The 26,516-nt window shown below is 40.8% G+C and overlaps 1 protein-coding gene across 1 annotated transcript in view; it reads right to left on the reverse strand.

Moving 5' to 3' along the window:
- The window catches only part of SKAP1 (src kinase associated phosphoprotein 1), a 374,118-nt gene extending 347,846 nt beyond the window's left edge, over positions 1-26,272 (reverse strand). The window contains exons 1-2 of the mRNA XM_036755929.1: positions 26,195-26,272; positions 4,274-4,379 (exon numbers count right to left, since the gene is read on the reverse strand). Coding sequence (XP_036611824.1) covers positions 4,274-4,379; positions 26,195-26,243 — 155 coding nt within the window. The 5' untranslated portion in view covers positions 26,244-26,272. The remainder of the gene's footprint in view (positions 1-4,273; positions 4,380-26,194) is intronic.
- Between the last annotated feature and the right edge of the window lie 244 nt (positions 26,273-26,516).

A 26,516-nucleotide genomic window follows, 5' to 3' on the forward strand; every position in this document is an offset into this window, starting at 1 on the left:
GTGGATAGACCGATGGGCCAGGAATCAGGAAGACTGGAGTTCAAATATGGCCTCAGACGCTTACTAGCTGCGTGATCTTGGACGAGTCACCTAACCTCCGTTTGCCTTAATCCACTGCAGAAGGAAGTGGCAAACCACTCCAGCATCTTTGCCAATAAAACCCCATGGCTAGCACTGGCCTGCTAGAATCCACGGCATTGTCATGAAAGAGTTGGGCATGACTGAACGACTGAACAATAACAACAACTTAACATAGGCAACAGTGTGTGTGTGTGTGTGTGTGTGCACGAACAAAACAAAACAAAATGTACACTGTAACAAACTTTTCTTTCACGGTACAGCAACTGAATAAAGATGCCAGGAAGATTTCAAAGAATTACTAGGGTACAGAAGGATGGGCGATTTCATCAACATGGGGAGCTCCAGCAGGAGCATTCCCTCCACCAAGACTGATGAACATGTTCTATGGAGTTGTCTAAGGCACACAGAGGTTAAGTGACTTGTTCAAGGTCACCCAAACATTAAGTGGCAGAAACTGAGGCTGGGCCTGGAGTCAGGAAGACCTGAGTTCAAATCCAGCCTTAGACACTAACTTTGTGACCCTGGGCAAGTCACTTAACCCTGTTTGCCTCAGTTTCTTCCTCTGTAAAATGAGCTAGAGAAGGAAATGGCAAACGACTTCAGTATCTTTGCCAAGAAAACAAAGAGGTCACAAAGAGTCAGACACAACCAAAAGGACTGAACGACAAAACTGCCTGACTCCCAACCCACCACTCTATACACTCTGACAAACCGCCTCTTATAAACAGCTGACGGAAACTGAGGGCAGAGACTGTGTCCCATTTGTCTTTACATTTCTCAAAGCCCCTAACACAGTGCCTTGTGCACGGTAGGTACTCAGTAAATACTGACTGAATTTCCCATTAAATCCCCCTCCTTTGCTATCCTTTTCACTTTGGATTGCTGGCTTCTACTACGATTTGAATAATCGTGAAATTCTAAATGAATATATCATCTTTCTCACAGCAAAGAAATACACAGAAAGTAGCCCCCAATGATGCAGCTGTTTCCTGAAGCTACTGCTGATGATTTCCTGAATGTCTGCCACACAAACCACAGCAAGCTCTTTGAGAGGACCAAGTTGCTCCTTGCTCCTCAAATTCAGTTTACATGCATTTGCTTTAAAAAAAAAAGTAGCTGCTATCGCAGCTGTTACAGTTGTCAAACCACTGTAATTTTTTCTTTCACTACAAAGCCAAAATGTGAAATTTAGACATTTCTCTCAGGAAGCAAATCCACAAAAGGAGAATTCCTACTTGTGCATCCAGAACTATAACAGGGCATTTGTGAACTCCAGGCAAGATTTTAGTGATTACCTGCCCAGAACCTTTACTGGAAATATATGACTTGACTTACTGAAAATCAAATACTTCTTAGCCACAAAAAGTACAATTTCCTGGCACTGAAATACGTGCATTTATAAAAAGGAGTATTAGAAAGCATCCCTTATGCCCAAGGCTCCATGTTGCTCCCTACACCTAGGCAGAACATTGATTACATAGTATGTTTCCCTCATCATAACAAAAAATCTAAAGCAGGTACCATTCTCATCCTTTGACTTCTTCAATCCCTACAGATACGATTAAATGCTGTTACCAAATGATTTTCTAGGTCACAAATTTAGATATATCATGGATCAAATCATACCCCACACAAGTCTCATAATGCACACTGCTCCCATTGTGAAATAAGAAGTCTGAAACAACTCCCATCCTTATACCCATTCACTTCCTTAATTCTTCAAAAGCCACATGATTTCACTAGAGCAGATGCTCCCTCCACCAACACAAACCACAGTCCCTCACTGCCCTAGAGCTCAGTTTCATGAGCTGCTGCCACCAAAAGAAAATATACCACTTGCGGACCACTTGCTGCTGGTGAGCCCTCTATTGGGCTGGTCCTCAGATGATGGACCAAAAATCTTCCATTGGGGCCAGGCTTTCCGGCTTAGCATATTTACACACTGCAGCCTCCCAGCAGAAAGTAAGCTCACTGAAAGCATGGTCTCTTTTCCATTTTGTCCTTGTATCCCCAGCACCAAGCACAATGCCAGGCACCTAAGAAGGTACTTGTGGAATTAGACTGGTTGGATGTACCAGTCTGTGCTCTGCCGGTGAAGCCTCTGATGATCCATGACCACTTCCATGTCATGATGAGGTATAAGATGAATACTTCAGTGGACTTTGGTCCCCTTCAAGAGGCAGTATGGTGCCATGGATAGAGAGTTGGCCTCAAAGGCAGGAAGATTTGGGTTCAGTTCCCTTCTCTGTCATATCCTGGCTGTAGGAAGCTGGGCAAATTATTTAATCTCTCGGTACTCTAAGAGACTCTCTAACACAATAAGTTTCACAAAGGTGCCAACCTGCATAGGGACAAGAGGTTTCCTCATTCAGGTTTTCAGACCAATAAAACCATAAATCCAGCCCCTAACCCTTGTTTTTTTGTCTTTGGAGACAGAAGATCTGGATTCAGATATCACCTTCGATAACACCTATGTAAACTGGGGCAATCCACCTACCCTCCCTGGGCTTCAACTTCCTCATCAGTAAAATAAAAGGACTGAACTAGCTAGCTTCTGAAGCCTTTCCCATTTTAGGACTATTATCATCTGAACATACATTTGGGCCTTCTAAAGACAAATCTAGGAAAGGTACAAGTCCTGCCTATCAGCCAAGCCTTCATTTATATAAATCTACTATTGCAATGCTATTACTATATTATGAGAAAGTTAATTTTCATGCCAACTGAGGCAAAAGGGGTTAAGTGACTTGCCCAGGGACACACAGTGTCTGAAGCTAAATCTGAACTCAGGTCTTCCTGACTCCAGGCTCAATTTCTGCCACTCACACTTAATGTTTGGGCAACCCTGAATAAGTCACTTAACCTCTCCTCTATGTGCCTTAGGCAACTCCCTAGGACACATTTACCAAGTTACAGTTATTGGTGGAGGGGATTTTCATGCTTGGAGCTTCCCAAGTTGATGAAATTAAAGACAGTTTGATTTTGGAAAAGTAAAAAGGGGAAGAAAGAGAAATGAAGGGAAGGGAAAGAAAAAGGGAGAAGAGAGAAGGAGAATGAGGAAAAAGAAAGAGAAAGAAAGGAATGAAGGAAGAGAATAAGGAAGGAGGGGGAAAGGAGGGAAGGAAGGGAGAAAGAAATAAAGGAAAGAAGAAAAGAGGAAAGAAAGGAAGGAAGAAGGGAAGGAAGGAAGGGAGAAAGAAGCTCTTGTCTTCTTCTACATTCTGCTTGTTTCAATTATTCAGGCCAACCCAGGCTGATAATTACATAGTCCCAAGTTGCTGAGTAAAACTGATGCTTAATTAGCCAGCAGGAAAGATCGATTAAGATACAGCAGGGCATCTTGTGAGGTTCTTTAGCATGACTGTGGGGAATAGGATCTGGCTCTGGGCCTTCCAGAGGATAAAGCTCTCTGCTGCTGTTCAGGGACTGGAGTGGAGTTCTTCAAGTAGGCATACAACAATCAGCCTTTCAAGTCTTTATGGACCCCCTCCCCGCCTTCTAAAGACAGGGCTAATTGGCACTCGATATAAAAATTCCAGATCACAAATACCACCAGATTGGAGAAGGCCAAAGTAAGCTTTCATTCCTCGCTACCCTCACCCAGTGACCCCATTCCAGGCAGAAGATGGCAGGGAAATAGGCTGTGAAGAAAGATCTTACTCCCTTGATGCTTCCCTCTTCCTCCCTGCCCCCTACCCTTAGCAGATGTATGCACCTGTTAGATGCACTTATAAAATATATATCTTCAAATATAGGCCAGAATCTCTTCTGGAAAACATCTTGGTTAAGTAGAATATTCCAATGCACTCTTAGGACAGATTATTCGTCACATGTGCAAAGTTTGGTATGAAATCCCTGCTACTGGGATAGGAGATAATGAAATAGATCACAGGTTGAGAAGACAAACCAAGGAGTCTCTGCCTTCTGTCAAGTACACTTTTTACTGAAGATATATGGATCGACACAATTTTAATCCTTGCCAACTTTTTTAGTTAAATGGAAATATCTTTAATAAAGGTCAATGGCGTTATCCAAGGCTCAAAAGAGGTCTTCTAATTACCTTAGGCTATACAGATAATTAACTGTATCTTCATACTTTCTCTTACTACATTTATCAAATGTCTACTGCAGTAGATTACACTTCATCTGAAATATTAAGTAACAACTGTAATAATAATGAGTTTAGACAAACCTGGCTTTGATCTGCTGGAAGCCCCGTAAAATTGCATCTCTGCTCTCCCATGCACTGGTACTAAGGTTCTCATTCTGCAAACCTTCTACCAGGTAATCTTCCACATCTAGAAGGAAATAAAAATGTCTCAAAAAGAAAGAAGAGGAATTGAAGGGGGAAGAAGGAAATACTACTAAGGGGATTCAGGGATGGCCATTATTTCCTATTTTTTTTTAAAAGTGCATACAAGGTAATTCATGTCAGTCTAGGACCCTGTCAGCCTAGAAAGCTAAGGCACCTGTCAGCCACAAAGCAGACCCTTTTTTCTAAATAAATTATATTTTAATATTAAACATGATCACGGATGGCAGAAGGAATAGGTTGTCAAATTTCATAAACATATATATGTTGCAAACTAGTCACAGAAATTGACAGGCCAGCAGGAAACCATGAGGAAATCTTAACAAACAACACTGAATTAAAACCAGAAATACAAAATCAAGCACCAAAAAAAGCAGGCATTCAAAGAAAACAAATTTATTAAGAGGTATAACATCAATCAGATTACACAGTGCAACGGAGTGGGAGACCACACATGCAAGAAAGAAAGAAGGACTGACAAAGAAAACCGCGGCTCAAACACACATTATAAATCTGGGTCATGCTGAAAGTAAGTGTATAACACCAAATCACTTTATGTTAATCACAGTAACATTTGGAACCCTAATTTTAAAGGGCACAGAGCTTCTCTACTCTCCCCTAATATATACAATGCAGAGGAAAATGACTACAGTGACAATTGGGAAAATTGCTAGAATTACCAGGTCCTTGACTTACTCTGAAAGAAAAAGACCCCCCAAGTGTGCCCAAAGTATGCCTCTGATTGGAATGTAGTTTACTTTGAGAAAAAAACTGTGGACCCCAAATTGGCCAACCTCAGGTATTTAGGCTGTAATGAAATAATAAAATACTGCTTACCAATATATTAGTTTACATAATAGAAACAGCATTTATATAGCCCTTTTAAGTCTGCAAAGCACTTTACAAACAGTATCGCATTGTGTGTCCTCCCAACCATCCTGGGAAATAGATGCTATTATTACTGTTCCCGTTTTATAGATGAGGAAACTGAAACGAGGTGAAGGGGCTTGCCCAGAGTCACATAGCTAGTCAGCATCTGGGGCCACATTTGAACTCAAGTCTTCCTGAGCCCAGGGCCAGAGCTCTATCCACCAAGCCGCCTAGCTTACTTACATCGAGCCAATTTTGAAATCTTTTCTCAAACATTATTTTAAAGTAAGTTTTTATCTCCATTTGCAGATGAAGAAACAATCTCAGGGAGTGAAAAGGACTTGTCTAAGGTCATACGTAGTTAATAAGTGGGGGGGGGATGCTTTTGGACGGGTACCGCAGACAGAAAATCAACCAAACCCAGAAGTGACAAGGAGAAAGAGAGCTGTATTACATACAATTGGAAAACTGCATGGTGCTTTCAACAATCCCAAGTTACTCCCTGACACGAATCCCCACATATTTAATGATGATATATCCTCCTGGTGATGCTTGTTGTTGCTGGATTGTTTCAGTTGGGTCCAACTCTTCATAACCTCATTTGGGATTTTCCTGGTCTTCACCATACAGAAGTCTTCACTATACTACAGTGATTTGCCACTTCCTTTTCCAACTCACTTTACAGACGAGTAAACAGTTTCAGTGACTTGTCCAGGGTTACACAGCTAGTCAATGTTTGAGGTGGGATTTGAACTCATGAGAAAGAGGCTTCCTGATTCCAAGTCCAGGGCTCTATCCACTTTGCCACCTAGCTTCCCTTGAGCAGTGATGCTACCCGACTTCAAATCACGAAACAGAAAATCTCTAAAGAATTAAATGTGGACATGTGCTACAGCATATTGCCATAAAGGATACAGGAGCAAGAAATGGCATACAAGATATTATCTAAGATACGTATCATCAGAAAGAGGAAGTAGACCCGTTGGATATGAAGAGTTAGGGATAACACGTGGAATACCCAAGTACAGCTCAGAAACCCCTAACATGTTTAAAGTCCTAATGGAAGGCTTCTACTCTGTGGGGCAAATCTTTTTGGAAGGTTTATTGGAAGACAAACAATAATTGTACCAAACAGAAAGGTATGGATGCATATCCTGCTGTACCACTGGAGGGATAAAATCAGTCACTGAAACATGGAAACACTCAATGTAAGACACCAACGTGGCCTTACATGCAATAAAATCATAAAGTCACTGAAACATGGAAACACTTGATGTAAGATACCAATGTTGCCTTACATGTAGGTCCATCAGAGAACATAGGTGGGGTAGCAAAATACCTGAGTTTAAACCCTGCTTCTGACACATACTAGCTGTGAAACTCCAGGTGAGTTAGTTAACCTGCCAGAGTACCTAGACATTTTTCTAAGATTCTTAGTTATAAAGAAATAATCAATCTGCATTAACAAAGGGAGTTTCTCCCAATCAGATATAATCTACCATCCGAATAATAAATAAGTCATAAGTCAATAGCAGGACATGGAAACTCCTAACATCATCTCAAACACATAAGAGAAAGTTCAGTGTCTGAAGTGCAAAGTTTTGCAGGTCAAACATATAGAACACCACAAATGATCTGATTCCTTATTATATGTCATCAATATTATTACGATGGTACCCTAGTTCCTTTAGAGACACTATGGAAAAAGTGAAGACGCTAGCCAAGAGTGAGGGGAAGGCCTAGAACCCTTTAAGTATCAAAGGCAATTTAAAAATTTTACTATGATGTTTCACACTTTAAATGGCTTCCTTGAAACTGAGCAAAAAGCACTTTCCTTCCATTATTCAAAGAGCATTTATTAGATATTTGAGAAATAAAGGCAAAAATGAAACAGTCCCTCACATGAGGAAGCATATATTCTATCAGAGAAGACAAGTTACCATATAAGTACAAACAAAGTATACACCAGATAATGGTGGGAGAGTTAGGGGATCACAGAATCGTCTAAGTAGAGCTGGAAGGGTCCTTTGAAGTCATCTAATTCTACTCCCTCATTTTACAGATGGAGAAACCAAGCCCAGAGAGATTAAGTGACCAGCCCAGGGTTATATAGCTGCACAACTGAACAACACCAACAAAAATTACAGTATCTATGTAAGGATGACCCAGCCAGAAGTGATCTTTCTTTCAATAAACTCATGTAGCTTTGTTTTAATTAAACACACACTTACAAAGTACTAACTGTGCAAGACACTGTGTTGAATGAAGTATTTATTAAATATCTGCTATGTGCAAAGCACAAGGGATACAAATAGAAAGTCAGGACAGCCCCTGCTCTCAAGGAGCTCACATAATAATGGGGAAGACAACACACGTGGAAGGTTTCAGATGCAAGCCAGATGGAAAAGTCCCACACTCTTTGGGAAGTGATGACAAAGTAGGTATTAACGCCTCTTCTTTAGAGGTGAATGCTGAAGACACCCTTATAGAATTTCTATTTCCCCACAGAGATGTGAAACATGCACACATAAGTATAATAAGGGTAAGGTAAAGGGGGAAGCACTGATCTGCACCTCATGCCTATAGTTACTATAGGTGCTGGAATGATCAGGGTGGGGGGTAGTAGCCTGCGGTGACACAAATTTCAACAAAAAACATTAAAAGTTTAAAGAAAGTAGATTTCCGGGGTGGGGGGCACTGAATAATTTTTTTAAAATGGGGCAGCAGGCCAAATAAGTTTGGTAACCTCTGGATAGAGTATGAAAGCTACAGAGTCATTATCACTGAATTCCAGAGTTGGGAGGGATCTTGACCATCACCTCTTCCAGTTCTATACCCATTGGATGAATTCCCTCCCCATCCTTAAGAAGTGGTGATTCAGCCTTCAGCTGAACAGTAATTCACCAACTGTTTCATTATGGGCATCTCTAATTGTCAGGAAGTCCCTCCTTACATGCAGCCAAAATGTGCATACCCTTAAACAAGGGGTTCTTAACCTTTTTTTATTCGTCCTAGACACCTATGGCTCTCTGGTAAAGCCTATGCATCACTTCTCAGAAAAATGTTTTTAAATGCAGAAAATAAAACACACAGGGTTACAAAGTAAACTTCTTTGATTGAAATAGTTATCAAAAAAATTTTTAGAAGAAAGTTCATGGATCCCCTGCCATAAAACTTTCACTTATTGAGTCTAGTTTTTCCTATCCAAGGCTAAGCAATGTTCCTTTCTTGTGGCAAACACCATCTTCCCCACTAGACTGCCCTACCCATTGTCATCTTCTTTCCAGGCTTAACATCTCTAGTTTTTCTTACTATTCTTTATACAATGTGGTTTTGAGTCCCTTTCTACTCACCCTTCTTTACATGCTCCACCACGTCAATGCCCACCTCAGAATATGTCACTCAGAACTAAATTTCAGCTGTGGACTGACCAGAAGAGTACAGCAGGATCATCATCTCTCTCATTAAGACAATTATACATTCTGGGAGCACATTAGCTTTTCCAGCTGCTGCATCATGCTGCTGACATATTAAGTTTACAGCCCTCTCAAACCCTAGATATTCTTTGTACATGTTTTATGCCCCACTACCATAAGTTCTAGGCAAGGACTGTGTTTTATTCATATTTGTGTAATCCTCTCAGCATGTAGAATTCAGAATTGTTGAAATGCACATGGTACAGGCTTGCCTGATAATAATAGGACTAAAAAGGCATCCTTCTTCTTCTTCCCCTATCAAATGAAAGAGTTCAACAAGATGGTCTCTAATGTCACTTCCAACTGACCTTCTATATCCAAGGCCCTTCCAGGTCTAACATTCTAGGACCTAAGGTTCCTCCTAGCTGATATCCTGTGTTCTAAGCTCCCTGCTGGCTCTAAAATTCCATGTTCTAAGACTCCTTCCAGACAGATCTAATGTTTTATATCCTAAGCTTCCTTCCAGATCTGAGAGTCTATGGTTCTCATAATTTTACAAAGATAACACTATATGAATTTACTCTGTCCTTTGGCTATATTTGGGAATGTACTACTAACACTGAAGAAGGAAAGGATTAGAAATAAGGTACCTTACCACTGGACCACTTACTGTAAACTTCTTCCACCATACAATACCACCTCCCCTATAAATTAGCCTATAAATGTGTCTAGGACCAAAAGAGGGTGGCTAGGTGGCACAGTGGATAGAGTGCCAGGCCTAGAGTCAAGAAGACTCAATATTCCTAAGTTCAAATCTGGCCTCACACACTTACTAGCTGTGTGACCCTGGGCAAGTCACTTAACCCTGTTTGCCTCAGCTTCCTCATCTCTAAAAGGAGCTGGTAAAAAAAATGGCAAACCACTCCAGTGTCTTTGCCAAGAAAACCCCAAAAGGGGTCATGAAGAGCAGAATAGGACAGAAAAATGACTCAACAACAATGACAAGGAATTAAAGGAAACCAGTTCAGAAACCTGAAATAAACTATAAATTTTATTGCTTTCTTCATAAGTTCTTTAGGACAGGGAAAGAAACTGTACCTGTATTTCCAGTAGGGAGAAGGGAAGGAAGGAAACAAACACTTATTAAGCTCCTACTATGTGCCAGACACTTTACAAAAATTTTCTCATTTGATCCTCATAACAACCCTGGAAGGTAGGTGCTATTATTAACCCATTTTTTGGGTTAAGGAAACTGAAGTAGGCAGAGGCTAAGGGACTAATGGAGATTCTAAATGCATTCTCCTGGGTTATCTTGACCTAGTCATATAGGAATATTAAAGATACGTAGCTGGGACAAGGATAGACAAGTAAACTATAAGTATAGACAAGAACAAGTCAAGATGTATAAGTAAGCTGTTGAAAATTTATGAGGTTTCCCCAAAATTAATGACTCCATTTATCAAATAACTTAAATTATATTGCATTTTAAGGTTTGCATTGTGCTTTACATAGACTATTGTAGGCCAAATTTTTCAGTACAACTGCTAAAAGTAGAATTTTTTTAAAGGAAATATATTGTCTCTTTTTATCATCCTAAGGTTCCAGGTCTTTGTATTACTTTAAGTGAGACACTAAATTAATGATCACTGCTTAAAAGATCATGGAATTTAGACAAGAAGGGATGTGTCTTGATCCATGTGCCCCTTTATCTTACAGATGAATAAACTGAGTCCCACAGAGGTCAAGTGATTTGCCCTAGACATATCTGAATGGTAAAGAAAATTACTTTTGTCTTCAGCCACAAAAATTACTTGCCTTCCATTTCATTTTGCTACAGCAATGAGAGCATTTATTTTCAATTATCATCATTTTATTTGCTGTGAAGTACTTCCAGAACAGAAACATTTGTTTCAGTCATTCATTGAAGTAAATGTTGAATTGAAGCAAGAAATGGCCAAATGTTCCAGCAAACATTTCCACAGGCCAAGCGCCACTCAATTTGACTGGAGGAAGCATTCTGCAAAAACATTTGAGTTTCTGTAGCTGCACAAACATTTCTAAAGCATTTCAGTGGTATCCCTGCCTGAAATGGTGACACATTCCCATAGATGTTTCTAGAGTACTAGTATGCCCCTGCCACAAAGGTTTGGGGTTGAAGGGCCATTAGAGTGTCCTTGAGTATGCAGACTGCTTCATTCTTTGGTGTTTACAATCCCAGCACCTGGCATACAGTAAGCACTTAATAAATGCTTGCTGATTGATTTTAAAAATCAACCACTGAACTAACTGTATCAAGGTTTTATAATCCCACAGTTTCAGGGATTCTAAAATCCACACTTAATTTGCAGGCGCCCTCAATGCCATGGAACAAACCCTTCCCCCTTTCCAGGTCTGTTTTCCCTTTCCCCAAATGCCTGCCATACCAGTTATACTGTCTCAGGGGACCTTTGCGTTAACCCCACTCCCTCCCTTCTCACCTCACTCATTCCAGTGCAGTTAGTCTGTCAGAATCCATCCACAAGGAGCTGTCAGGAGAGTGCAAGGGGCAAGAATGGCCAAAGAACTCCGAGAGGTCCTTAGGCCAACTCTTCACCTCCCTCCCCAGTCCTGATTCCTGCTTCTCATTCTCTTCTCAGAAGCCCCAACTCTGATCGTTTCTTATCTCCCCCTGTTCCCACTATTCATCCAAGGCCCCATCTTTACTCCTCCCCCGCCCATTTCCACTGTTCCCCTCCAGGGTTCCAACTCTATTTTTCTGCTCCCAACCAGCCCCTGCAGAGCTGTAAAGAGAGGGAGCAACCAGGACATTTCAGTTGGGGCTCTGATGGCATGAGGCAGCTAGGTGTCAGAGTGCCTAGAGCTCTGAGCTTGGAGTCCAAAAGAAACACCTGTGTTCAGATCCTGCCTTAGACACTTACTAGAGGTGTCAGTGCAGTCACTGAAACTGTTTGCCTCAGTTTCTTCATCTATAAAATGCGGATAATAATAGCACCCCTTCCCCACGGTTGTTGTGAGAATCAAATGATATAACATACATAAAGCACTTTGCAAACTTTAAAATACTATATAAATGCAAGATGTTTTATTATGATTTTTCCTTAAACGGGTGGAAACAACTGAGCTTAGAATCAAGTCAACAAGAATAATTAGTTAAAAGAGGAAGTTCCTAGGTGGCCCACTTCCTCCTACTCCTACCTGTACCTAAACAGAGCTCCACCCCAACACTGCAACCCCCCTCCAAGCATTAGCGTCTCCAGCAACAACCTGGTGGTGTCCAGGGTCTCCACTCATGAGGTGGCCCAAAGTTTCTCCCTCAATCCTTTTTGATCTGCTATCCAAGATCTCCCCGCAGCTGATTTTTAAAAGATGATTTCAAGAAGCAGGTAGGTGGGCTTAGTAGGTCGTCTGTTAGATTCAGTCAGAAAGACCTGAATTCAAGTCCTACCATACATAATTTCTAGTGGTCAAAACCAGGGCAAGTCACTTGATCTCTGCCTCAATTTCTTCTGTTAGATGGGGAATAGTAGAACTCACAGGTTTGTTGTGAAGCTCTAATGAGATAACACATGTAAAGCCCTTTGTAAATCTTAAACCAATATATAAATGTTAGCTGTTATTTTAAAAGAAAAAAGTGGTTTCATACAGTGTTCCAAAGGCATATTTGGTAGTGCTTGTGCTGCTGGATCCCTTGCCCCAAAACCAGTGACCTGGAGGTCCAAGCTCTCATTGCCTGACAGGTGGCAGGATGGAGAGACGGTAAAAATTGCCTTTCCTGGTATTAGAGCTCTGAGCGCACCTCCTCAAAGAAGTACGGTTATCCCTTCCACTTTGGGCGGGGGAGTGGTTAGGGGCATGATCTGGAAAACCTGTGTAAAATTTTTTGGCCATCCCTTCGTACCAGAAAAGTCTAAATTCTGTCTTGTTCTTTTACAGTACCTTACTGTAAAATGTGGGTCGACATTATACAATACTATAACATGTTTTATGCATTTCTGAGTTTCTAAACTTTTTCTATGTTATCTGCTGACCTTCACATATCATCTATGTCTTCCACAAAACTCCCCCCAAATTCCCATTTAATTTCTTATGCTGACCCACAATACATCTAAATTGCAAGGGGGGAAGTTGTGGTGTGGAAGAGACAACTGTATTATTATACCATGTTCTACAGAAGATATTATATTTCAGAAATACTAGGAGTTAAATAAGGATTTGTGGGCTGCCCTGGAAACATAAACACCAAGTATAACGTTCTTTTCCTGAGAGAAAATGCTTCCCAAATTTCAAAGACCCTAAGCTGCACCTTTGAATCACACCAATTACCCAGCTGTGGTACCATCTCTAGTCAAATGTGGGAACGTTCAAAGTGGATAAAAAAGAAATTCTGTGAGGAGGGTGACTTCAACTTTTAAAAATCCAAACCTGTAAGTTAGCTTAGTATGGTGCCTTGCACATAGTAGGAGCTTAATAAATGTTTCTTGACTGACCAATTTCATCAATGTAAGGAACTCCTCATGTGCAAACCCCCTCTGCTCAGCTTTAACTTACTGTTTTGGAGGGTGGCCTGGGAGGAATTTGTGAGGCAGCAAGTGACTTGTTCATGGTCACTCAGGCTGACTCCGAGCCTAGCCCTCATTCCTCCATAACATGATGCCTCTTTTCATCCTTCATGCCTATGTTAAAGTATTGATGCCTGATAATTTTTTTAACTGGGGCAGCTAGATGGCACAGTGGATAAAGTGCCAGGCCTAGAGGCAGGAAGACTCATCTTTCTGAGTTCAAATCTGACCTCACACACTGTGTGACCCTAGGCAAGTCACTTCACCCTGCTTGCCTCGGTTCCCTCATCTGTAAAATGAGCTGGAGAAGGAAATGGCAAACTATTCCAGTACTTTTGCCAAGAAAACCCCAAATGGGGTCACGAAGAGTCAGACGCAACCGAACAACGACAACAATTTTTTTAACTGGACACAGTTTCCTCTACCTGAAAAGAATGGAAACCCCTTGAAGTTCATTCAAGGATTTCTGGGTGTTTTGCACAGTTCATTAAACCTGCCAGTCCCCTTTTGAGTTACATGTTTGCTTTCATTCCTAGTGTATGATTTCCTAAGTATGGGGACTTCTTGTAGTGAAACCTCCCTGCACTGATCAAGATCAGAAGCTCTGCTTTAACTTAGTCTTAAAGAAATAACTGAGGCACAGAGAGGCAGGTGATTTGTCCATGGTGACATAGCTGGAAAATGTCAGAGGCAGAACCAGGTCTTTCCGACTCCTGGGCCAGTTGTCCATATACTTTGCTCTGAATTATTCAGGCCGTTTAAAAGATGAAGTCCAAAGATGTTAAATGGCTTCCAGAAGGTCTCAGTGAGTTTCTGGGAGTGCAAAAACAATCCCCATTTGTTGCCTCTTTGTCCCAACTACTACTTAAGGACAAGGCCCTGGTTTAGTCAATATTCACTCAAACAACTCCTAGCAAGCAGTGCTTAGACCGGTGTCTAATTTATTTATCCTGCTCTGTTACAGCCGTGGGAACAAAACATTACCTTGTCCATTTTCACATCCACTAAAAAAATGGAAGAGGGGCTGAAGATGATGTTTAAACTGACTTGAAGATTAATTTTGATTTTTTAAAAAATATATAACCATCAAATGTGACCCTTGAAGCCATTTTTGAAGCCGTAAAACCTATCCTGGACGATGAGGTTGAAATCAGAACTACCAGCTTTGTTTGTGTGTGCAAGCAGGGAAATGGAGTACGAGTCACCAGCATGCTGTGTAGTGTTATGTTCCATGCTGCCTGATTGCTTTTGTCCTATGATCCAAGAAATGTGTGACATTTATTTTTTTTATGCCTCTTCTAGCTCATGAGAAAAAAGAAATAGGCAGGCGGTACACTTGTACAGCCCTCACGCAGAAAAAGCCCTGTAAAACAAACATAATCCTAAATGAGGTTCCCACCAGATACCAAACTACAAATCTGGGGCCAACATTTTTGTGACCTTCATTTTGGGAGAACTAAGACCCTTTCTAAAAATTCATCAGGAAGTGAAACCTTCAAAAGGGGGTGCGCTGGCATTGAATTTAAACAAATGTCAATATACAGAATCATGGGCAGGTAGGTGACACAGTGGATAGGAGGCCAAGTTTGGTGGCAGGAAGGCCTGAGTTCAAATGTGGCCTCAGACACTTAATAGCTATGTGACCCTGGGCAAGTCACTTAACCCTGTTTACCTCAGTTTCCTCATCCATAAAATGAGCTGGAGAAGGAAATGGCAAACTCCTCCAGTATCTCTGCCAAGAAAACTACAAAAGGGGTCACAAACAGGCAAACGCGACTGAAAAACAACTAAAACGACATACAGAATCATAGAGCACCAGAGGTCAGCTCTAGCAGTGATCTCCAAAGTGGGGGTCCTTGCATGACCTCAAGGGGAAACAATCAGATGGAAGATAAGTCAGATGTCACCCTCCCTACAATAGGCAATCATGAGGTTTGTCTTCAACACAACTTATACCATGACATTTACCCACTAATGAGCAACGCTTTCCCACTCTACCCCCTCCTGTAACTGACCTCATCTCCTTTTTTGTGTGAGCTCCCATTCTGCACCATGATCCAGGGGCCAGCAGTAGCCGAGCAGAGAAAATCCACCCCTCCCCGACTTGGGTAGCCACACTTGGTCCCCTAGATTACCTGGAGGCAGGCTACTCTGTGCCTCGAGGCAGTGGCAGGTAAGAGCCCACCCCTAACTTTTTTCATTGGTAGTTGGGGCAGAGTGAGCCACCCAGGATAACCAGACATGGTCGGGGAGTGACGCACGCTGAAGGTCTTACTATGTTATCTTCCCTCCCAGAGCACACTTCTCCTCTGCACATCCTTCTTTCTGTGAATAATGCCACTCTCCTTCCAGTCTCCCAGGATCTCTTACTCCTCATTATCCTTGTCTCCTTACTCAACAGAAACAGCTCTCTCCACAATTACCGATGTTTTCCTAACAGCCTAGTTGGATGGCTTTTCCTCCATCCGGACCCCTTCTGCAGCATCCGACAGTTGTGACACTGAATACCTTCTCCACATGGAAACACCTCCTTCCCCCCGCCTACTGGATTTGCTGAAAACAGTATTAAGTTTGTCACCTAAAAAAAACTCTCTGATCTGTGCACTTTAAAAATCTTCCAAATGAAGAGTTTGAGTGGCTTTTGAACTCATTTGTTAAAAATACAAAAATAGAACCTCTTCTGACTAGCCTGCAAGAACAAATGATTGACATCAGGAAAGATGAGGTTTCAACTAGCTAAATTTCAACAATCTTCCTATAATTGGTGGGCAGGATTGAAAATTGAATGTTATGAGTCAGTAAGCCCAGCCAATGATGCCCTTCTTCCTAATGGAACTATGGATCTTTATAGAGCATCTTTTTCTGCTCTGACATGAAACTAAGGATCAAAATAAATTGAGCTTAGACCAATACCTTCAAATCACTATTGCGAAGTGTTAAATCAAGATTTAAAAAAAAAACACTAAAGCATATCCAATTGTATTGCTCTTGCTAAACATATCATTATTTTGCTCTTGTTTTTTGCAAGAGCAAAAAGGCTCTTTGTATCATTAGTAAATGAAATATTTTATCTCATCTGTGTCTCAATCTTTGTCTATATCTCATATATCATATATCTCGTGTCTATTTTATATAAAGTTATAATGTACATGTTCTCAATACAGTAAGTAGTACCTGTATATAATTTATAAGTACACATATATTGAGAATACATACTCAAAATGCATTAATCATTCAGTTGTTTTTTCAGTCATTTATGACTTTTCATGACCCTATTTGGGGTCTGGGGGCAAAGATACTAGAATTCTTTGCCATTTTCTTCTCCAGCTCATTTTACAGCTGAGGAAGCTGAGGTAAACGGGTTAAGTGACTTGCCAAGGGTCACACAGCTAGTAACTGTCTGAGACCAGATTTGAACTCAGGAAGATGAATCTTCCTGACTTCAGGACTGACATTCTATCTACTGCGCCATCTGCTTTAGTCACAGGACAAAATAATTTTTAAAAAGTTAGAGAACACTGATGTATATAGTTCAATTCTCACCTAAAGAACAGATCCCCTATAAAAGATTCTTGACATTTTGTCACCTAGTCAGCCTCTGCTTAAATACTTCCAGCGATGGAAAACTCACTACATTTATATTTGGACACCCTTGATTATTAAGGTTTTCCTCACATCAGCTGGAATAGCACTCTCTGTAACTTTAAGCCTGGCGCCTCCCTTCTGGTGATGATCTCCAACTTATCTTGACTACTAACAGTTGTCTTCATGTCATCTCCTCCATTAATCCCTGATCTCCTTAAGAGTAGGGAACTATCTTTTGCCCTGTTTTGAATCCCCATTGCTTAGCACAGTGCCTGGCACATAGTAGGCACTTAATAAAAGCTTGTTGCCTTGACTTAAACTACTTGCTGTCTAACCAGGTCTCCACTATCCTCTAGTTGGACAGTTGATTTTTTGGACCATGTTCAGAATTTTACATTTATCCCAATTAAAACAAATTAGAATGCCATCTTATGATGTTTGGCCAACACTCTTAGTCTATGGAGATTTTGAGGAGGATTCTCATTGCTTATCATCTATATTATCCAGTATCTTTGAAAGTATAACTGATCTCATATTCAACTTTGGCTCATTTAAAGTTTATGTAAGGGAGGATATTTTATGTGTCTAAAAACAGTCTTTGTCATGTCCCTTGCCCATGAACTCTTCCTTCCCTTCTTCTCAGGTATAGATTTCCCTCCTTCCATAATAATAATAGAGTACTTTCAAGTTTGCAAAGTGCTTTGCAAATATTTTCTTTTGCCCTCAAAACAATCTTAGGAGGTAGGTACTATTATTATCCCCATTTTACAGATAAGGAAACTGAGGCAAACAGCGGTTCTGTGACTTGTCTAGGGTCAAAGAGCTAGTATGTGAGGATGTACTCAAACTCAAGCTTTCTTGATTCTAGGTCCAGGGCTCTACCCACCTAGCTGCCTCTACCACTTCTCCGGACTACTGCATCCTACAGCACCCATCCCCACCCCCAAATCTCACTATCTTTTAGGAAAAGGCTCATAAGAACACAGGAAAACTTCATTTTCCCATGGTGTTTCTGTGTTAAGACAATGGTCTTGATAAGAGGCCAAGCTGCTAGTGATTAGTAAATGGTAGAAGCCTTACATGAACTGATGCAAAGTGAAATGAGCAGAACCAGAACATTATACAGAGTAACAGCCACAGTGTATAATGATCAATCATAAATGACTTAGTTATTCTCACTAGTACAATGATCCAAGAAAATTCTGAAGGATTTATGTTGAAAAATGCTATTCACCTCCAGAGAAAGAACTGATAGAATCTGAAAGCTGATTGAACATACTTTTTTTACTTTATTATTCTTAGGGGGCTTTTTTGGTCTGCATTTTATTTTGCAACCTGGCTAATGTGGTAATGTTTTGCATGACTGCACATATATAATCAATATCAAATTGCTTACCTTCTCAAGGAAGGGGAAAGGAAAGGAGGGAGAGAAAGAATATAGAACTCCAATTTTTTTAAGCAAATGTTAAAGAATTTTGTTTACATGTAATTGAGAAAAATAAAAATTAAGTGTAAATAAATAGATGAATGAAAAAGAAAATGCCAAGGAATAAAAAGTGACATCATTAGCAAATGACTTACCATCAACCTTCACTATCTTTTCCTTTGCAAAAATTTAAGAATAAACTTAGACAATGGAATTGAGCAACTTAAAGCTTGACAAACCATCTGGTGGAACCACCCAACCTATCCTGCAGCACTGACATACTAGATAAAGCAGGCAATATATCTGAAACACAGGGAAAACAACACAGAAAGGATAAAATAGCTAAACTTGTAGAACTTTCCATCTGGTGGTTTCCAAAATGTGAAAAACAAGACCCATAAATGGGAATATACTTTTTTTAAAGACTCCATAAACATGCTAACATGTCAAACCTAACTTCTTTCATAATAATAAAAAATGGCGATAGCTAGCACTTATATAATGTTTTAAGTTTTGCAAAGCACCATACATATGTTATCTCATTGGAGTTTCACAATAACCATAAGGTAGGTGCCATATTAACTGAAGTGGTTTGCCATTTCCTTCTCTTACTCATTTTACAGAGGAGGAAACTGAGGCAAACAAGGTTAAGTGACTTGCCCTAGGTCACACAGCTAGTAAATATCTGAGGCCAGATTTGAACTCAGAAAGATGAGTCTTCCTGACTCCAGGCCAGAGGCTCTTTGCACTATGGTGCCCCCTATCTACCCTGGAAGGAACCTTAGAAGTCATCTAGTCCACCCTCTTCTATAGATGAAAAATCTGAGACTCAGAAAGGTTAACTCTAACTCTACATCTAATACTCTCTCCACTAGACCAGGATGCCTCTGGGTACATAACTCTGTATTAATTTATCCATGTATATTGTTTCTGACCAATAGACTGTAAGCTCTTTGAGATAAGTGGCTGTTTCTTTTTTTTTATCTTTGTATATCCAGCATCTATCAGTACCTTATATATAGTTGGCACTTAATAAGTGCTTATTGATTGAATTAAGAGTCCTCTATGTACTAACATTCACATTGGAAGAAGAAAAAATTCATTTCTCATGAATCTTTGGAAGCAGGAAAAATCTACAATAATAATTCACCTATCTGGTGATCGTTAAGACAGTCAAAAACAAGGAAGCAAAAAAAGATCTCTGAGCAGTCAAAATAGATGTCACAAAGTCTATACACTAAAATCTGGCAATTTGCTCACAAGAGGGCCCCTCAAAACCTACTTACTTTTATTTTTACACAAAATTCTAGAAAGTATAGATGGCTGTTTTCTAAACCCGGGATAGTTTCGAAGCAGCAAATCAGAAACTGGAGCTCTCTTTTGAAAGAGAAAGGGGCCGATGTTATATACAGGCACACTGACAGCTGGGGAATATGGCCGCTGATAGTAATGTAAGAAACAAAACTACAGAAAGCAGTAAGAAAACAAAAAACACGACTCGAAAAGCATAGCAATCTTGGCACTACTTAACTCCCAATGGATCTGTGGTCTCATCGATGTGATTGTTTCCTCCAGTATTACAGATTGCCGCCCATCCATGCCTGCCCATCCTGAGTGACTCTTGCCCATGTTTTCCTGCAAGTTTGCCAAAGGCACCTCTGCAATATGCAAGAGCTGCTTTGTGTATGGCAGACACACTCCATGGGCAATGAAGGTATCATATTTCAGGACAATACAATTAGTAGCATTTATAAGAAAAGACTACATTCCATTTTTTATATGTAAGACATTTTAGAAAGTTTTCCATCCAAAATAGTTAGAATATTCCAAGTATTCAGAAAAATCATTGCCAAAGTTTTCTAGATAGCCATGGTTTTACTGTACTGAATCAGATTTTACGGTCGGCTACATCAACCAATAGAAATCGAGGCTGTAATCTGGAAGGAAATGATTAATAGCTATTTCATTCAAAGGTGGTTTATAGTAAGTAACCATAGGCATTTCAGAATGTCTTAAAACAGAGATTGTTACAACATGTGGCTGGCTGTTTTGATCCTGTTTGGACTTTATTTTGTAGTCCAGACAGGAGGATTTAGATACTTTAGAGGTAACTGGTACCAACTCAATAGACACTGAGCAATAATCAGGCCCCACTTGTTTACAAAAGCCCCTCCCCAAAATTATTACAGTCATCATATTTTGCCTCTGCTGCAAAGGCCCTGCCAGGAAGACAAAGAAAATACTGGTTAAGTTTATATCTGTCTATGACAATGATTATGCACACTGACAGCATTCTGTTGTTTTTGTTCCCCCGAGCTGCTGCTATCACAAGCTACAGAAAGATAGCCGACTGTTCCATCGAAAGAGAAATTATTTGACAAACAGACTTGAATATTCCCTCTTCTTTCAACAAATCCAGAGAATGCCCTTCATTGTACTTATCTGTAATGTACCTATGTGTTGATAGGCAACTAGTTACTATTTCTATTGGGAGCATCTGACAGTCTGAGGAGACCATTTCCTTGACTATTATTATTTTGATCTTTGCCAAAACTCCAATAAAGGAAAATGATGCATTCTGAACCTAAGAAATTATACTCATGATTTTTTATGATTCAAAACATTTGCTCAAAACGCCATATATATATATATATATATATATATATATATATATATATATATAATTTTAAAAGCGCATTTCTCCATCAGAAAAAATACTTGTCATCCTGTTCAATAAATAAATAAATAAATAAGTCAAGCTTTGAGTTTATGGCTGTAAATGGCCTGTCGTAAATCACTGTTGGGGTGCCTATGTCTCGGTTTATGAAACTAGTGATTCATTGTGGAAATCCGATAATCTGTCCCTGCCCTCTCTACCCCCTACTTATAATGACACTCACAGTATAGCTCATGTACCCCAAAACTTCCACAGAGAGATTATGTAGTGAACAGGACCTACATAGAATCACAGAATATGAGAGCTGAAGAGGGGCCTTAGAGGTAACACAGAACAGCAAAAACAGAACCAGGCATGGAATGGCCATGTGACTATGGGCAAACCATGTAAACTATCTGGACCTCAGTTTCCTCATCTGTAAAATGGGAGAGGACCGTTGGACTGGATGGTAGCTGGGACTCCTTCTGGCTCTAAATCTCCAGTCCCATGATCCTCTGAGTTCGATTTGTAGCCAGATACACGTCTACCCTAAAATACACCATGTCTAAAGTCTCTCCCCGCTCCTGTCTATCCTCCCCTCAGCTGTCAAAATGATCTTCCTCAAAGGCAGATCTGACCACCTGTTGTTATTATGCAGCTGTTTTTCAGTCGTATCTGACTCTGCATGACCCCATCTGGGGTTTTCTTGGCAGAAATACTGGAGTGGTTTGCCATTTCCTTCTCCAGCTCGTTTTACAGATGAGGAAACTGAGGCAAAGAGGGTGAAGTGACTTGTCCAGGGTCATACAGCTAGTAAAAATGTCTGAGGCCAAATTTGAACTCAGGAAGAGGGGTCTTCCTGACTCCAGGCCCAGTACTCTATCCACTGTAACACCTAGCTGCTCATATCACTCCCCTATTTAATAAATTCCAGTGGCTCCCTATCACCTCCATAACCATATTTGTGTGTGTATGTATGTATGTGGGGGTGTCAAAACTGGCCCTTCCTACCTTTTTAGTCTTCTTAAAACTCACTGCTCCCCACATCCCCCTCAACCCTGCATATATTCTGTGATCCAATGATGCAACGGTTTGTCTCTTTGTTTCTCAAACAAGCCACTCCATCTCTCAACTCTAAGTATTTTCACTGGCTGTCCCCTATGCCTGCAATTCTCTCTCTCCTCATCTCCAACTCCTGCCCTCCCTGGCCTCCTTGAAATTCCATTTTCTATGAGAAGTCTTTCCTTATCCCCCTATAATGCTAGTGTCTTTTCTTCATTGATTACCTCCAATTTGTCCTGTATATATGTTGTCTGTATATAATTGTTTACATGTCTACCCCATTTAACTGCTTTTTTTGCCTTCCTTTGTATCTTCAGAGCTTGGCTCCATGACTAGCAAAGAATGGGTGCATAAGAAAGGCTAGTTGACTGGACTGGTACAAATTACTGACTGAGTAATAAATGCGCATTTTAGGGTAAATGTAAAATGTAAAAGTAAATGTTCAGCTTTTGCTTAAAGACCTCTAGAAAGGGAAGAACCAACTACCCTCCTGAGGCAGCCCATTCCACTTTTTTTCAGCTCTGTTAAGATGTTTTTCCTTACTTTGAGATGAATAGTCGGCTCCCTTTCAATTTCTACCCTTAGCTCTGTCCTATGGACTTAAGCAAGTCTGATACCTCTTTCATATAAAAACCCTTCAAATACTTGAAGATAACTATAATGTTTGATTATAAGATCAAAGATTTAGAGCTGGAAGGGGTGTTACATGTCATCTAGTCCCATCGCCTCATTTTTCTTTTTTTTTGTTCTCCCCCTTCTCTGTCTCTCTCTCGTCTCTCTCTGTCTCTCTCTCGTCTCTCTCTGTCTCTCTCTCTCTCTGTCTCTGTCTCTGTCTCTGTGTGTCTTTTCCTCTCTCTCAGTCTCTCTCTCTCTCTCTCTCTCTGTGTCTCTCTGTCTCTCTGTCTCTCTCTGTCTCTGTCTCTCTCTCCCCTCCCCCAGCAAACAGCAACTAAGATAGAAGTGTTTCTATGTTCTAACCCAAATTTTCGTGTTTCTTGCAGATAGTATTCAACTGACTCATACCTGGAGCTGTGCACCATTGCAAGGGGAAGGGAAATAAGCATTTATATAGTGCCTACACTGTGTCAGGCACTGTGCTAAGCACTTTTTTCAGATAACATCACACTGGATCCTCAAAACAACCCTAAGAAGTAGGTGCTATTATTATCCTCATTTTATTCTTTAGGGAATCAAGACAAATCGAGGTCAAGTAACTTGCCCAAGGTCACACAACTGGTTGACTAGATTTGAACTTAGGTCTTCCTGACTCAAGGCCCAGCATTCCATCCACTTCACTACCAGCTGCCTGATAATGCTATAAGCACAAAAAACCACACAAATGACAAATTCCTAACGCTCACTTAAAGAATCTTTACTTATGTTTATTCCTCACTACCTATTCTTTGAGGCAAATGGGCTCCTAAATATAAACTTTTCAGAAAACATCCTTAACAAATATGTTAACCAAGTGAGTTCCTTAAATTTTAACCTCAGATTCCACCTTATATACTAGGAGGCCCAAGCACCGTACAGATTGTTAAGACACAGCAAGTTTGATACAGAAGTATGTGACATGCAATTAATCTCCATTCATAGCCTGCTATACTTGTCAGCAAACAAAGGCCCTGCTTTAGAAGGAGATCTGAAGACTTCAATTAAAAACAGTCAGCTAACAAGAAAATAATCTAAGTTAAAGGAAGGTGGCAGGTGCAGAAATGAGTTGTTTACCAAAGTGTCAGTTCCAAACAATAAAATGCCGCACATCAAAAATGCTGAAGGGGTAGCTTTCAATGAAAAAGCCACTGAAAACAAACAGGAGTTTTGCTCTGGGCCTGCCTTCATCAGAGCAAAGCAGCGGAAGAGTTTAGAGAAGTCTGTTATATATAGCCATATATGTGTGTGTGCAGTATATATATATATATGTATATATACGTACTACACACATATAAAGTGTGTGTGTGTGTGTGTGTATAGTGTGTACGTATTATGTGTATATGTGGCGTATATAATGTGTGTATACATGGTATAGCTATAATGTATATACGATGTATATATGTGGGGCGTATATATAATGTATGTATATAGTAGGTATGTGTGGTGTACATATAGCATGTATATGTAGTGTGTATATATATATAGTGTGTATATTGGTATATTCACATTGTGTGTGCATATGGAGTATGTATATAGATTATATATATGTTTACATGGTATATAAATATAGTGTGAATAATATATTGTGTGTATATGGTCTGTATATGTAACAGCATGTATGCATACATAGTGTATCTACATATTGTGCATATGTATTGGATGTATATGGTATGAACTATATATTGTGTGTATGTGTATATACAGTATGTATATGGTACGTATATAGTCTGTGTGTATATATAGTGTATGTATATGTTGTGTATGTACGTGAGATGCCAATATAAAAAGAAAATACAAAGTTAGGGAAGAATTCAAGTTAATTCCACCAACTTTTATTAAGCATCTACTATGTGCCAGGTGCTATGCTAGGTACTTAGGAAAGAGAACAAAAATGAAATAATCCCTTCCCTCAAGGAGTTTACATTTTAGGGAGGAGGAAAATGTAATATGTACACAAATAAGGAAATAAAAAGCATTTCCAAGAGGCAGAGGGTGCTAATAACTGCAGAATCAGGATAGTCTCCTAGCACCTGCGATTGGCTTTGAGGAGTGCATTCGACTCATCGAGAACTGGGAAGAAACTGGGCTCCTCAGCAACATTCTCTAAGTCAAAACCCAAAAGAACTTGTAATTTGTACACAAAAGCCTAATACCGTGGAGGAAGGTGTCAAGGAGCAAAAGGGGAAGAAAGAAATACCCCAAGGTACTGACCCCTTCAATGTATGAACAGCTTCTCATTCCTAAAGCCAAAGTTTACAGAGATTATAATTAAGATGGATTCTGAGTGTCTTGACCTCAAAGCAACATCTGGCTGGTAAAGAATGATACTATACAGAAATAAGCCAGAAATGAAACCTAACGCTGAGAATAGGAACTGAAGGCCTTTGTCACCTGGAAGGAACCTGAAATATCATCTTTCCTTCTCATTTAACAGAAGAGGAAACTGAGGTCTACAAGGAAAAACTGATTTCCTTGCCAAAGGTCACAAAGGCAGTATATACCAAACTTGGGATCTGAACCTGGATCATGGGATTTGTGTAGAACTGCAACTCCCTAATTTTATACAGAAAAAACCTGAGACCTATGAATTTTAAGTGACTGGGTGGGGGTATTAAGTGACAGAGGCAGTATCTGAACCCAGATCCTTTACCCAAGTTGCATCATGAGCAGAGCCAGGGCTAGAAAAGAGGTCTCCTAAATCCAAGGCCACAATGGCACTACCAGGAGGTTACGGGAAATGAGACATGAATTATTTCAAGTAGAAATGGGGAAACGGCATGCCTCCCAAAGCATGACTACTGTTAAGCTGGAATAGTCTGATACAGAGACACTTAACCGGAGTATGGACTCCTTGAGTCCATCCTCAGAAGCCAAGTAAAGGAACAGAAGTTAGTGTCACTTTTGAGTTCCTAAGTGGAATTTTAATCTAAAAAAGTCCCATCTGCCTGAGCTCACTTTCCACCAACTGCCGCCTGCTGAAGTCTGCTTTAAGCCTGGGAACTTAAAAAGGTTTCGATGTGGCCATAACTTTTCAAAGGGTATGGACCAGCCCATTAGCCTTAGGATGCTTTTTCAGGACGATGCCACAACTGATGGTCCAATGTACCTCTAGAGAGAGGACCTGCCCCAGAGGGAATTGCCCAATCACAGATTTATATCTGGAAGAGACCTGAGACGCAGTCTAGCCCAAATCCCTCATTTAAAGATAGGGAAAATGAGGCCCAGAAAGGTTAAAGGTCACACTGGCTCAGGTCTCCAAGTAAGATGGGAGGGTCCTTCAGGTTCACCAAGCACACAAGAAAGCACGACTCCCCCCACCCTCACGTCCAGACCTTTGAACAGATCATTGGCAGGGGTACAGACTTCCCAGAGACCTCTCACAGCCCCACTTTAAGCAGGAAGGTGAGGCTGGGCTGAGGCTCAGGCTCAGGCTCATGACAGGAGGTGAGGGAAGAAGCCCATGCTACGGGATGCCTACCCCCAAACTCCCCAAGGCCTCATTTCCTTTCTTAACCTCAGCGCCTCCAAACTTTTAGCAGCCGGCGTGGGGGCGGGGAGAGCACCAGACTTTACCTTCCAAGAGCCAACGGATCTCCTCGGGGAGGGTGGCAGCAGCCTGCATTTGGAGGGGACTGGAGAGAGGCCGGGGCGCGGGTGAGGGAGGAAGGGGCTGAGGACCTTGGCCGAGAGAAGGAAGGTGAGGTCTTCTTGGAAGGGGAAGCACTGCGAGTGGAACCGGCTGGTGAGGCACCTGCTGCTGGGTCAGGGCGGGGGCTGGGGCCGCGGCTACTGCAGAGGATGCTGCCTCCGGAGGACGGGGCGGGGCGCACGGGAGGGGACGACTCAGGAAGCGGCGCGCGCTGCAGGGCGCGTGGGGAGCCCCGGGGCGGGGGCC

Source organism: Trichosurus vulpecula, chromosome 4 (assembly GCF_011100635.1).
Source record: "Trichosurus vulpecula isolate mTriVul1 chromosome 4, mTriVul1.pri, whole genome shotgun sequence".
NCBI lineage: Eukaryota > Metazoa > Chordata > Mammalia > Diprotodontia > Phalangeridae > Trichosurus > Trichosurus vulpecula.